General features: G+C 36.1%; 2 protein-coding genes across 3 annotated transcripts in view; both read left to right on the forward strand.

The window, feature by feature from the left end:
- LOC132793544 (four and a half LIM domains protein 2) overlaps nt 1-15,294 on the forward strand; it is a 70,712-nt gene that overhangs the window by 14,638 nt on the left and 40,780 nt on the right. Inside the window, exon 3 of one of the 2 annotated variants that reach the window (XM_060803516.1) lies at nt 11,508-11,593. In XM_060803516.1, coding sequence (XP_060659499.1) covers nt 11,508-11,593 — 86 coding nt within the window. Of the gene's footprint in view, nt 1-11,507; nt 11,594-14,353; nt 14,536-15,294 lie in introns of those variants that run through there. The other variant, XM_060803515.1, reaches the window with a different exon arrangement.
- LOC132791839 (uncharacterized) lies at nt 1,081-3,118 on the forward strand. Its single transcript, XM_060800933.1, has one exon. It carries the CDS (start codon nt 1,396-1,398, stop codon nt 2,956-2,958), a length of 1,563 nt encoding a protein of 520 aa, XP_060656916.1. The 5' UTR covers nt 1,081-1,395; the 3' UTR covers nt 2,959-3,118.

Here is a 15,294-nt window from a genome sequence, read left to right on the forward strand (position 1 = left end):
CTTTATAATGATGCTGTGATTTTTTATTCAAATGTTTTTACTTATTGAATACTGCAAATATTTATTCATTTTTATTAATAATTAAATTATATATTATATATTATTATTCTCTTATCATTAATAATTGACTAAAGAACTTTACTGAACTTTTTAACAGAAAATAAATTTACTTGTTATGGTTTTTTGTTCAATGATTTGCATTTGTTTATAATTTCCATTTTTGACATAGCTATCTAATAACAAATGAGAATAGCTGGTAATTAAATTTTCGTACTATGTTACTCTCATTATTGACAATAACGAAATATTATTTGTATGAATAATTTTATTTATTATCTATGAAAGCAGATTGGTTTAATTGACTTCATTGGAAATATTTAAATACTTTGTAAAAGCAAAATAAACCTATTGTATTGTAATCAGCAAAGTTTTCCTTATTTATATTTGTGTTTTGATAAGTCAATGTAATTATAGCTTGCTCCAGTTAATAATTTATGCCATTTTGATTTGAATTCAAACTGTAATTGCTAGACAAAACTAAAATTAAAAGTTCGTGCCGTAACTTAATAATAAATCGCGAAATTTGCATATTTTTTTTTGCTGCTCAGCTTGAACCACTGTGCACGGTGTTTGTTGGTTGTAGAGAACGGGAACTGCTTAGTTGGCACTTCAAAGCGACAAACAAACAAAGGCAAAGTGCCCACAACAGACAAAGCGGATAGCTGTGAGGTGTTGCTGTTGTTGTAGTTGTAGTTGTTGTTTGTTGTAGTTATTGTTGCTGTTGTTGTTGCATTATCTGGCTAACGCTAATGCGTTAAATGAGCTGTTGATGCGCCACGCCAGATAACTAATTAGAGCGCTTTCTGGTGCATAAATTACGAAATCAGCCACAAGTTGCAAACAAAGCCCTAAAGCCTCGCTTCACCTACGCACGACGACGAACGCTGATCGCAGCTCAAAACTCTACGTCATATTATGGCCATAAAGCTAAACACGATGATGACGTTAAGTATACGCCAAATTGGTCAAAACAAAATAGACAGAGAGAGAGAGAGCAAAAAAAAAATGAAATAAAAATGACAAACGAGCGAACGCAAAATACAAAACACGAATGACAAGCCGAAGCCGAAGCCAAAGAAATTCTAGTGATCCGCGTAATAAGTGAAGTTAAGTTGGCAGTTGCTTTGTGGCATTTGCCAGCGACAGACACGCGAATCGCGTAGCGAAGCGAGCGAAACGAAAGAGAGCGATTACTAATTAAAGTGTGCGATAGAAAGAGACAACAAATTATAGACAACGCCGCAGATTTGTCGTCTATCATTTTTGTTTGGTTTGCTTGACGCCGCCGGGCGCTTGTCGCTGAGCTTAGCTTGAGTTCGCTCCAAGGTTAATGAGATGTCATTTTTTCGCAATATACGTTCATCGTTGGCATCGGCCACGTCGTCGCGCAAAAGTTCCTCACGCGACACAACGCCAGTGCGCAGCTGCAACTCGCGTCCGGCCAGCGTGATTAGCTCCCGCCGGGATTCGAGCACGAGTTCAACACTGCAGCGTGGAGATACTTTTATACTGAATGATGAGGAAGAGGAACAGCAACAGCGACCCACAGAATCGAACAGCAGCACACTGGAGAAGAAGTCAAAGAAGTCAAAGGTGTTTAGCAAATTCAGCACATTCACGAAGCGCAAGAAAACCCCTTCACCCGAGGAGGTGGCCAGCTATGAGCATCATCCGAGTGACACGGCTACGAATACTTACTACAAATGGCGCAGCGATGGCGATCGCATGTTGGACTACGATGCGCACTCGGATCCCTTTAACTTCCTGTACGAACAGCAGAGCAGCGGTCACAAAAGTCGTGCACAGGAACGTCCCTCGAGTCTCGGTTCCAATTCAAGTGGCAGCTTCGATTCCAGCACTTATCGCAAAAGCAAAACGCCCACGCATTTGCGAGAGCAGCTGGAGCAGCTGAAAACGCAGTCTAATGACGATCTGCTCGAGGAGGATGAACGGGAAAAGTACAAAACGGTCACACTGAGCAGCTTTCGCAAATCCTTTCGCGATCGCCTGCTGCAGCAGCAAAAGGAGGCGCCTCATAATCCTGCCTGGTTCGTTGAAGTGCCGCCGCCGCCAGCAACAGCAAATGGAAGTGGAACAACATCGCGTGGCGAGTCCAAAGAGAACCGCCCCGATTTTCTCGTCTTTGACAATGAGAATTATCGCCCGCAATCGCGTTCCCCACTGCGCGATCGCCCGTCGCGTTCCGTCACCCGCTCGCCCGTCAAACGCAATGAGACTTTTCGCGTGGCACATCCAACGGTGCGTCACCTATCGCCATCTCCAACGCCGCCAGCTGCCAGCTCCATACGCATTGAGATCAAGAACTCCATACTGCCGCACTCTCCGGGCCGCCTAGTGCCGGTGGGCGTGGCCAAGCCCATGCCCACCACGGAGTACTATGCACAGCGGCTGCTGGCCAACAGTCTAGCAAGGCAGACGCCTCCCCAACAGCAGAGTTCAGGCAAATGGCATCGCTCTCCCACCCGCTTGACAGGCATAAGTCAACTGCAATCATCGTCCGCTCCTCAACGCAGCAGCGGACGCTATCAGACCACTGTGCACATTGGCAGCGAGTCGAGCAAATTGGCTGCGACGCCAGCTGCGCTGCCAGCGCGAGGACGTGCGCCAACCCGCGTCCAACTCTACGGCAGCAAACCGAACAATCGACAGCAGCATCAGCAGCTGCAACAACCGTCGGCCACATACTTTGGCGGTCACTATAATGCACCTGCCACCAGCACGGCGATCAATACGGTCAGCAAACCTCTGGCTAATTCTAGAGTGAGCGTGGGCAACGCCAGTGCCAATTGGGGGCGTCGCGTCGAGCAGCCGTCGGCAAGAGTTGTCGCCCCCGCGCAGCGACGTAATCGTTCTCCGATCAAGATTCCATGGCGATAGATCGCATACCAACTTTATTCGAACTGCGATCGATGATCGAGCGATTGTTGTTTACAAATTGCGAATAACTTTAGCACGCTAGTGAGGAACGCGTGATACGAATAGTTTTACGAGTATATGCGATAGTCGAATTGTAATAAATGAATTTAATTTATAAAAACTGCAACTTTTCAATAAGGAATTAATGGATTAAAAGATATGCGAACAGCGAAGGGAAAAGTATTGAAATAAATTAAAATAATTTATAAAAACTGCGACTTTTCAATGTGGAATTCATGGATTAAAAGAGATGCGAACAGCGAAGGAAAAAGAATTGAAGGAAAAGTAGTTGTGAAATTTAAGTGAAATTTAAGCGATAGAAACTAGGAAAGAAACATGAATTGAACGATAAAATGAGATATCAATATCAATGTTTTGATTTACATATAAACTAAATTTTAGTGAACAAATATTAGGAAAAGCAGTCAACCATAATCCCACAATAGAATTAGTCCATATGCGATAGCCGACTTAAAATAAAAGAGTTTTTTTCTGAAAATCATCGATAATGTGGAAAATTAGCTGCGAACTACTACAGTACACAGCAAACGAATTTGTTGATTGAAGATTTAAAGAAAAATAAATAGATAGCAAAGAATTCTGCGAAAAGCGAATCTATCAACAGTTTACAAGGCGATTTATTAAGTAAACAATGTTTATTTAAGAGTGTGTGATAAAGATTTCGCACAAAAAGGTTTTAAGATAAAAACAATAGTCTTTGAATATAATTTTGGCAAACAATTTTTTATAGATAAAGATTTAAGATGAATGCATTTTGAGATAAGAAGCTTGACTTAAGCAAAATGCTGAGAAACTTAGAAAATACATTTGAAAAAATATAAGAAAATATTTGTTAGCAAACAAAAGAACAAATCGGTTTATAGATGAGTTTAAATTAGTATGTGGTAAAGCAAATAAATTAGCCAATGATAAAATAATAGAAGTGATAAACAATTTAATATAGAATATCAAGATAAAGACCATTAAAAAATAAATACTGATAATATTGATAACTATCGAAGGAATATTCAATTTTGCTTAATAGTGAATATTCCTTCGATCAAAAATCCATTAAATAAATATCATCTCTAATCTATAGATCATATGAGTAAGGCGACAAATCTCTTGCGTCATTTAGAACCGTGGGATGTATTGAATATTATTATTTATTTTCCTTATAAATTGTGCTAACAATTTGATATCTGTGTAGGGTCGAAAGGTACACACATGAGTATTCCTCGCGTTTTGCGAGTGTGTAAAATAACAATTATAATTAAGTAAATAAATGAATCCAATAAATGCGAATAAACACAGAGGGGGAGAGAGAGAGATACAGTTGAGATACAGCAAAGTCGGCGTGTTGTGTAAATTGATAATTATCATTTGTTGGCATTGCCCGTGGCCGAAATCATTTGGTAACAAGCAAGGCTTTCAGTAGTTGTAGTTGTTGTTGTTGTTGTAGTTGTTGTAGGGCCATTAACAAAAGAAAACACAACAAAATAAAAAAGTGGAACGCACATGCTAAAATATATATCCAAACCATACATTCATTCATTCATTCATGTGTATTCACTTATCCCCCATTGAAAATCGAATCCCACATTCGGAACAACACAATATTGTACAATATTTTATTGAGGTGTTAATTATCTGCCGACCGGCCGACTAAAAGAAATCTCAATGCATGATATGTATTAAATTTAATTTGCCCCGTTTTATAAGTATTGTATATGGTATATACATATATTTATACCCGTTACTTATAGGGTAGAAGGGTATTCTAACTTTTTGCCTGCAGAAAATGTATGTGTGAAAACCAAGTACAAATTTTGAATTGGATTAAAAATGTCGAAATTATTTAAGGTATAGTTTTGTATGGCAAAAAACGCCTACTGTAATCAGGTCTTAGTTTCTTTGGCTGACAATCCGGTATATTTAGTGCTCTGTGGTGTACTTTAAAGTCAAAACTATGTCGATATACCAAATTTTGCATCTGGTTTATTTTGAGTGATTTTTTGGTATGTTATTTTGGTATATTTACATAATATGCTTTTATTTATTATTATATCGATATACCAAATTTAGACGTTGGTATATTTTAGTATTTTTGTATATTATATCGGTATATTTTCGGTATATATTTCTATTTATTATTATATCCATATACCAAATATAAATTGGTATATCGGTGTATTATTTAGGTATATTTTCTGAATATGGTTTTTATGATATCTCACAGTCGAGCACATTCGACTGTAGCTTTCTTACTTGTTTTTTGATGTTCTCCTTTGTAAATAATCTTCGAGTCCCGCTCTGTCTGAATGTGTATGAAAATGGGCGAGCGTTACGTGATGAGAATTCATTTCCATACGAGCATTTCTGACTTGGTCTGGTTTTTTTTGCCTTGGGTTCGCTTGGGTTGGGTTTGGTTTCTGTTTCTGTCCGAGGGGGAGGGAGTGCGAAAAGTGGTTAGTTACGTTAGAAAGCTGAAAGGAGATGCGCTTATTATAGCCGTATTTGGTTACGACAATTCTTAACGCTTAACGGCAAAAATTGTCTCGCAGAAATTATAAAGCTTGGAATGACGTCAACGCGACATTTGATTGGGTTTCATCGTGCACCTTTTCAGATCTGGAAATTAAATAAACAAACACATCTACGACTCGGGAACAAATGAATCGCGCCAAATATGAGTCTCAAAATGATTCATACTTTTTTTTTGCTTATTATACCGCGCATTGATTTGCTTAACAAATTTAACTTGTTTCAATCCGTATTTGGTTTTCATTTCTTTTCAATATTTAAATATGTACATAATGTTTGTCGGTTTTTAAATTGTTTTCAAATTGCTTGCGGAAATAAATAAAAGAAAGTATTTGACGGGTGAACACCCTATGAAATTACTTTTAATGCACCAAATTATATAATTATTTTTAATATACATTCAATTATTTGATTTTTCTCGAGTAGGATAGCAAGATAAATTTAGAAGTGAGCGTATTCAATTATAATTAGAACATTTTATTAGAAAAATAGTAAAATAAATTTGACGTATTCAATTATTTTTTTAGTATAATTAAAATATTATTAGAGTAGCCAAATAAATTTAGAAGTGAACGCAATTATTTGTTTTAGTATAATTAGAAAACGTTAATAGAATAAGTGAAACAGCTACAGTTTAGTGTGTTCGACTGTGAAATACCCGCTATGAATAAAATCCAAATAGTGTATTATCATTAAAATATACCAAATCAATATACCACAAAAATTACTAAAAATAATCCAATGGCTACAATTGGTATATTGATATGCCGAATGCAAAATATACAAATTTAATATTAGTAGTAAAAATGGTCTTAATTACGAAATAATAGAATAACACTTCAAGTGATGTCTAAATATTTATAAATATTTATTCAACATGATACTAAGGACCGTAAAGAATTGAAAATGTAATTTATACAAATTTTAATTTCATATAACATTTTATTTAATTTTTTACTAAAGATTAAAAAAAAGTATTCCGATGGGAGTATGTTTATTTTTAAATAATAAAAAAACACTTAACAACTCCATTATCCTTTATTTATTTTTCAATACGAAGCAAAAAAGTATTATTTATAAACTTGTGTTAATTTCACTTCCTATTCAATTGTTCGTTAAAGATTGTAATGTAGCATTTCTAAACAGCTTCTATATATATCATTTAAATAATAGAAAAGCCTTTAAGATGATATCTAACAATTTCATAAATTATATTTTCGAATCAAATCATTTAATATTTATAATCGCTTTTAATTGGTTATTATAGAACTGCAAATTAATACTTAATAATTAGCATGATTTTCTTCAATTATAATTATTAAAAAGTTTCAACTTCTATAAATATCTTGTAGCTTCTTAAATTTATAATACCCTATAGGCGATGTGGTAATCTTAAGGAATCATAGGTAATTGACCCAACACCTTTTTTGCCGAATGTTAATTAATGTGTTCTATTTATGCATTGCCGTCAAGTTGTGTAAAGTACCCCTACACATCATTAAATCGATTTCCGAGAAATCGAATAAGAAATATAAACAAAGAAATAGAGTCTTATAGTCGCAGAGGAACTGATCTTCAGCCTTTCTCTCAGCACTTCTTCAGCGTCGAGAAGTTAATTGCTAATTAGCAAATCTCTGCTCTAATATCAGCTTAAACATTGGCCACATATATCACTTTCTAATGTGGCCACAACGGGGCCAGCGAGTTAGCCAAAAAATAAAACAGAAAAAATCGTAAAAAAAGTTAAAGCAATTCGCGTCAGAGAAGTCATCAGCTAAACTTGGCCAACAACAGCAGTTAGAGACTGATCTACGCATGATCTTGAACTACATAAATAGACTTGAGTGTTGTTGCAACGCATTTTAGCCATTTTCCTTTTGTGTCTGTGTGGCGGCATCTTAACTAGACTGTGAAAACTAAATGTAATGTAAACTGTTTTGGAGTCGTAACCTCGCTTTAGGTGCGACTCTATGCATCTAATTTTGATCTTTGTAGTTTTTTTTTTGGGGGGGAAATTACTATTGCGTGGGTCGCTAAACAGGTTGAAGATAAGCTTCATCATGATCATTTGACTCGAAATCGTGTTAATTAATGCGAAATTTTTGTTTGACAAGCCAAAGCGAAATCAGAGGCGCGCTTTACTTCACTTCATTTCAGTTCTCGAGAATTCTCGACAATTGCGACTTCTGTTTATGTTGTTAAATCCCCAACTTAAAGTCTGGCTCTTTGTTGTTTTGGTTAATTTTCTCTCTCTTGGTGTCTGTACTGTTTTGCAATAAACAAACACTTACGGGTTCTCTTGTTCTGTTGCCTTTTTAACGATACTCGTATGTGGCTCAAACGTAGATTGTTTTCCAAGTAATTCGAAGCCGGTTTTTGTCGACCTACGGACTCTTTATAAATTGTTGTTTTTTTCGTTTTGTATATATTTAAAAGCGTAGACAAACAGTCAACAGAATCGCGGCATAGCGTCATAGTTTGAAAATGTATCTTAAAGCGCAACTGAGCAGCGCATAGATACAGATACAGATACAAATTCAGAAATTTGTTTGCCCAGAACTTTGGATCAAGTGCGTGGGCGTTAACTCTGTCTATGTGACTGTTTGTGGGTAGAACTAGTTTCCATTACCATTTCCATTCATTCGCTTTAGCCGATATATTTTTTGAATTTTGTATGCAACTGGCATTGCCTCTCTTTCCCCTCTTGATTTAGTTTAGTTTCCCAGCGAATATTTTTGGTCAGTTTTATTTACATTTAAAATTGGATTTAGAGCTGATTAAGCGTGCCTTGCATGACATCATTGTAGAGCAAGATGTAAATTACACCAAGTATTACACCGAACAAAAAATCTATATATATATTAAATGCGTTGTTTTTTGTTTTGCTCATTCGAATTTTTGCGTTGTTTGTTTTTCATTTTCAAAAGTAGATTGACAATAAATTTAATTACACTAATTATAATATTTTTCTTTATTGTTAATTCCCTAACTAATTAAAGTTTTCTTTTTATGTTTTTGTTGTTACTTGATTTAATAAGTATTTAACATTTTTCACTTGAATTTGAATTTTCTTAATGTATAGTTTTTGTTGTTTATTTATCTTTTGTATTATATTTAACATTTTGAACTTCAATTTGAACTTTGTTGTTTAATCATTTAATGAATTATATAATTTTTTGTTTACTTAATTATTTATTTATCTTGATTCGCGATTCTTAAAAACATATTTAATACTTTCATTAACGTCATCTGAACAATGATGAGAGAGAGAAAGTTCTTAGAACTTATTAATATTTGATATTTAAGAGATATTGATTAATTTACTTCTATTGGTTGATTTTTAAAAACATTCTAATAGAATTGAAAACTTGAGTAAAATAAACAATTTCTTATTATTAAAGTCGATCAACTAAAATTGAATAGAATAACATTAACACTAGTTAAATTTGATTTATTTTTGTTTACCATTTCTTTTAATGACATCTTAACATAATTCTAAAATAGATATTGCAAACTATTTTTATTAATTATTATTCTTCTAAAGCTCTTTTTAAGTAAATTGAATGGATATTACATATGTTACCTTTAATACCTATACAAAATTAATAAGATATATTTTTATTGAAAGTAGACAATTCTATTTCTTTAACTATATATTATGAATAATGGATTATTATTATATTCTAAAAATAGCCGCAGATTAAAATGTGATATATTTTATACATTGGTACTCATATTTATAATATTTCTTGTAATTTTTTTCAATCGACTCTAATTGCTGTTGACTTTAATTTCTAATGTGAAAACTTTCCACTACTTCCATAGAATTTGATTGTTTGGTATTTTTGTTTTGTGTTTTGTGCTGTCATTAGCCAAAAAGAATCTCATATGAAATTCTAATTATTTGGCTATTAATAATATTTTTGGCTCTGCCTTCGCAGCTAAATGATGCTCTGCCTGGTGTTTCCCCTATATGGACTTAGCTGATTTCAGCTCCCCCGAAAACAAAAATGTTGTTAATGTCATCTGCGTTAATTTGTTTGGAATATGTAAATGATTATTTTGTATAGCTTTATGGCAAAGTGGAAAGCTTTCGTTTCGAGCTGCATGCATTATAGATTTATTGGCATTGTCATATGCTTAATTGGCACATCATTAATCTATCTGCAATGCAAACAGCAAAGGGCTAAAGACAGAGCAGAGCAGCAGCAGCGGCAGCTGCAGGCCAGAAGTCAAGTCAGAGAGCTAAGTGGAAGTCAAACATTTGCTCACTTGAGTAGTCAACTTGCTTGCAACTTAATGCCGATGCCGCATCCGTCAGTCAGTCAGTCAGAGAGAAGTCGAATGTTTGTGCCTTTGTCTAGGCAGCAGGCAGGCATTGTGTTGTCATCCAAGTTGGCTTTGAACTGGGTCAGCATCGATTTTCGGAGCGTGGCGACGTGTCACAATTATCGTTTGAATAGCATCGAAAGGGTCGCCAAAAAAACGAAGATAAAAAAAGCAAAAGCTTGGCTCAATTTTCGAATGCACTCAAAGGACATGTCGCCTGCATCCTGCTGCGCCGCATCCTGCATATTAATTTTAGCTGCCGAACTCAACTTTTTACGCTGTGTAAATATCACGTAAAAAAAAGAAGAATCCAAAGAATATTACAAAATAAAATGGCAGCAAATTTCGCTGCAGTTTGTCAGCCACAAAATACACACACACACACACTACAAACACACAAACACACAAACACACACACACACTACGAACACTCACACACACACTGAGAACACACACACAGTGGAAGACAAAGAAACATGGCCAGAATCGGAATGGAAACGTGCCAAGTTGTTGTTTGTTGTTGTCATACATATATTTTGGTGTAATTTTGGAACAAGTGTCGCTGCTTGCCACCGTCTCTCCTTCTCCCTCTCTTTCCTCTCCCCTCTTTGCTATAGGCATTTGCTGCAGTTTGTTTTGCTATGCTAAGCCTCTCTCTCGTTGACTGTTGACCTCACTCTGGCATGCGGATTTCGGGCTCCAGCCAGTCATCCAATTGCAGCTGCAAAATGTTTCTGCATCTGTATCTCTATCTGTATTTGTTGCTGTATTTGTATCTCGAACCAGCTCGAAAGGGAGACACACAATAAGCACTTGACGCAATGGCGCGTAAATGAGCAAAACAAAAATTAAGTTGTATAATCGCAAATCGCTTTTGCAGCGTAAAATACCCTACAACTGAATTCTCAAGGGATCCGAGGAGAAGGAGCGAAGGCAACTACATTAAGAGCAAATTATTTTTGCTAAGAGACTAAACAAATGCTTTATGTCAGAATGAAATATTTGTTAGCACAGCCAAAGCTCTCTGTTTTTTATTACAATGCCAAAGTAAACACTTTGCATTTCACCTTAACCTAATGAATATAAAATGTTCATCTTTATGGGTATTTTTTTCGTGAAGTCTTTTGACATATTTAATGATGTTCTTCACATTTGTTTTTTCTTTAATTACATAAATCTGTTTAATATTAGGGAAAATACAATACTTGCCCTTAGATATATATAATATCCACTTCTTTAACCCAAGAAAGAAAAAAATCTTATATTTCTTAGCTTAAGAAATAATTATTACTAATGATAATAACTAAATAATTTCCCCAAAAATATATATTTATGGTATTCTTACATTGTTTCTCGTTTATTTCATTCATCTATTTATGAATGAATTTCTCTGTACTCTTATTTTTTTGTATGTTTTCTACACAGAAAGAAATAAAATATTTTATTAGATTAAAGTAAAACCGTTGTCTTTCACCTTAATTTTAACTACATCATTTGTTTTTACTACAGAATATTTGCCCGCACATCAGGCCATTAAGCACTCTCGAAAAAATCCCCTTTATTATTATTAAGTTACAGTTCTCTCTCTGTCTGCCCGTGCAATATTTAATAATGCAATTAAAAATGACTAATTACAGGGTGTCATTATACGCGAAGTGGACGACGGCGTGCGCTGTGAGCAATGCAAATCAGAGTGTCCCGGTTTTGCGGCCCATGACTGGAGGTGAGTGAAAGCTGTAACTATTCTCCCGAGTAATAAAAACGGTCACAGTGCGTATACGCAATGTTCGTAATAAACGATTTATCATTTGAAAAAAGTTCGTTGCGCACAGCTGGCCCAATATTTAGCCACCACTGTTGAAAGCTTTCAGCAAGCTCGTAGTTAGCTTCTAATTGCTGTCGCCAGGTGGCGCTCAATCGTAACTTGCAACGTTTTTGTTTAGACTACAAAAGACAGCTAAAAATGTGAATTTTTGAAATTCAATCAATATGTTTTTGGCAATTTACCCACGCGAGCTGTCGCCAGTCTTTTGCAGTTGGCCAGTGGATAATGGATAAATAAATAATGCGTCACGTTTGCCAAATAGAATCTTCGCCAAAAATATTTTGATCGTAAAACATGAAAGACACAACAGACAAGAAAAAAGTGAAACGCCTTCAGCTTAGCATCACTTGTGGGCGCCTTTTGACCGCAGGATGACAAACTGCAGCGGCATGCAGTAATAAATTTCTGGGGTGTTGCACAATAAAAGCAAATATAAAATTTATATTTAATTAGCTGACGGTTTTATGCAGTGTGCTAATGAGCCAATTGATGCACATTTAATACTGGTATGCAAAAATAATTATACAATTCTGCGTGCAAATGCAAATTAGAATGTGCATCGTTACTGCCAATTCACAAAAACACTTAATGCTCGTGTCCCTCTGCTCCCCTCTCTACATCTCACTTTGATGCTGGCCACAAATTCAAATTACGCTATTAATTTGTGAAATTAGTTTGTCTGATTGTTTCGGTCTCCTTTGTCTAACTGCGGTTTCTGTTTTGCATTTTCATTTCGGTTGCTGGCTGCACGCCAATTCCCATTGAGCGGCGGCAAACGGGGCGGATACGTAATCGCAACTGATAAACGGGGCGTATGCGCGTTTTAATTTTACTATTCGTGTTTTTGGCTTATTCGATTTGTAACCACTGTGTGCGTCCCCCACATCGACTGCTTGCGATTTTCCTCATACTATAATTCATTTGTTTCATTCTTGTTTTTGGTTTTTATCGTATATTGTTTTTATGGCGCTGCGGTTGACTTTAATGGCAAAGAATTTCGGGGCGTAAATAAGAAATTCAAATTCATAAATAAACGTGTTTTTAATAAATAAACGAACAAAGAGCATCGCTATTTCTTTTATGCTGCGCAAGTTAATTAAATTGATGAAAGCATATATCAAAAATTGTCAACACAATTTATACTTAGGTGAAGAACAAAAGTAAAATATGTAATTATAAGTACAGTAACGACTGCCTTTGCTGGACAAGTATATAAAGAGGTTAAGACAATAAAGCCAAACAGGATAATTCTGTGTAATTTTAATGAAATTAATTAAATTAATTTAAAATATTTTTTTTTAAATTTTTAAAACGATTTTACTATTAAAACAAAATTATTATTATATATTAAAATTAATATAAAAACTGAAAAAAAAAGTTTCCGTTTAAGCGCAGAAGAGAGTTTTTACTGCAATAAAAAAACTTTGTAGGTTGTTCAACAAATGAATATGCCGAATCATTTGCAGTTTTAATTGGAATAGTTAATTTCGAAAATACGTATTAGGCTACAATAGCTCGCAAAAAACAAATACCGAAAAACAATAACAGCTACATTATCTATCCCATAAAAAACACAGCATGACAGCCGAACTTTTTGCACTGTCCGCAGGGGGCGTAACATGACAACCCGCAGAGCGCAATCGTGCTAGCTCCACTACGATCGTCATTCGACTCTTCATTCGGTTCATTGCTCGGCTCATCATTCGGCTTCTCATTCGTCTCTGCGTTCGGCTCCTCATTCGGCATCTCACTCGTTCGCTTTTCGTCTCTTTGCTCATGTGCTGCTCGCTTCACTTGCTGCATTGGCAATTAAACTGTAATTAAAGGCCTTGACTTGCTTTTTTTTTGTACTTTGTCTCTTTTACTCGTGCTCAATTCTTGGTGGCTTTGAAAGCTTTAGCTCTAAATTGGCGCCCATTGCCGCAATACCATTACGAGCTTGAGTATGAGTTTGAGTGTGTGCTTCCCTTGAAATGTTGCAATTGGCGCTCAGCTTTCGGGTTCAGCTCAAGTTCACACCGTGAAGACAGCGCGTGCAGTTTTTTTTTTTTTTGTTTTTGATGTTGACATTGAGTAAAGCTGACAGACAGCCGAACGTGTGTTAGTGTTTGTGAGTCGGTGTCTCGTGTTTATTCATATGCCTATTAAGATTTATTTATTATGCAGCCGACGACTTTGTCTAACGGCGCTGCGTGCTCAAAGCAGCTGTTGATGATGCTTCTTCTAGTTCGTGTGCACATATTTTGACTCACGCTCAATTCTCGACTTTGTCGCTGCTTGCGAATTTAACAGTTGTTTTTCATCGGCTGCGCATTGCCGACACGATCGTCGCTGTCAAATTTGCTTCGTTAGTTAGTCGATGAGTTGCCAGCTTAAAGTGCAGGTGCATGAAATTAACCGAACTCTGTCGCGACGCGTGGTTATTATTTAAGAGAGAGCAGTCGCGCTCTCTCTCTCTCTCGTTATTTCTCTCGTTTCCGAATGGAAGACAGAAAGTGAGTGTGCGGGTGCGTGTAAGTGTGAGTGAGAGGTTGTGTGTGGCTTTGCTTATCGGCAACAGACACACGCATTATATATGACCGCTATAGATAGCTTAGCCGCCTGTCAACATCTCTCATTGTTTACATTTTAAAGTCGCTGCTGCCGTCGCAGTCGCTGCAAAGTTTGCTAAGCATGCAGCTAATGTTGCAGCCGACGTCATGTGACGTCTTTGAAGTGCAGCCAGTGTTGGTCAAGAAGCAGCCAAAGTTTCCAACACGCGAACGTCACTTGGCCATCAGACGCAAGAAATCGTTTGCTGCGCTTGGGTTCAATAACACGCCATCTGTCGGCGAAGAAGGGTGAGTGCAAATAAGTAATCGATAATTATCGTTCACGAGTTTAGTGGAAAGCGTATAAATCGACTGGAATAGGCAGTTGAAAACTATTCACAATTGAAATTGCTTGTTTCTTTGTAAGTTATTGGGCTATTCACAACAGATCGTGAAAGATTATTGAATGTTTTACCTAATGTGCTGACCACGGGCGGAATTTATGAGTGATTGTGCGATAATTATGACGGAATGAAATTCACCAGGCTAGCCGTAAGCCAAAAAGTATTTTAATTGATCATCAATCTGTTGGCGATCGTTGGAAAGGTTGGCGAAATGTTCGAAAATAGATGTTTGAAACAACTTGCTTTGATTTTTGTCGATATTTCGCTGCTGTTTTTCATATTTTAGCACTAATTTCAGATATTTTGTATTGTTTATTGATGTTATTTTTCATTTCGAGTGAGCAAAAATACAAATCAGGCAATCCGATACGGAATACTCTCAATTGCGGCGAAAAAAAGAGAACGAAAAAATGTTATTGCCATATTGATAGTAAATTCACGGAACTGACGCAATATGTGTGTCAAATAAATCGTATGGTTCAATACCAAAATGTATTCGTACTCGAAAAAGTGTGCGATTGTGCCCCCCATTAAACCCAATTAGTCCCGCCAGACTCGTATATAGCTAGACAAGCAAATGGATGGTCAGGCATAAGTTGAAGTCCCAAAAAGAAAAAGAATACATTTATCGATAAAATACAGGAAAACTTGGCGAAGATTTAGT

This window comes from Drosophila nasuta, chromosome 3, assembly GCF_023558535.2.
Source record: "Drosophila nasuta strain 15112-1781.00 chromosome 3, ASM2355853v1, whole genome shotgun sequence".
Classification (NCBI taxonomy): Eukaryota; Metazoa; Arthropoda; class Insecta; order Diptera; family Drosophilidae; genus Drosophila; species Drosophila nasuta.

Excerpts from the sequence above, each read along its gene's own strand:
- LOC132791839 (XM_060800933.1), top strand. The coding sequence starts at position 1,396 with ATGTCATTTTTTCGCAATATACGTTCATCGTTGGCATCGGCCACGTCG.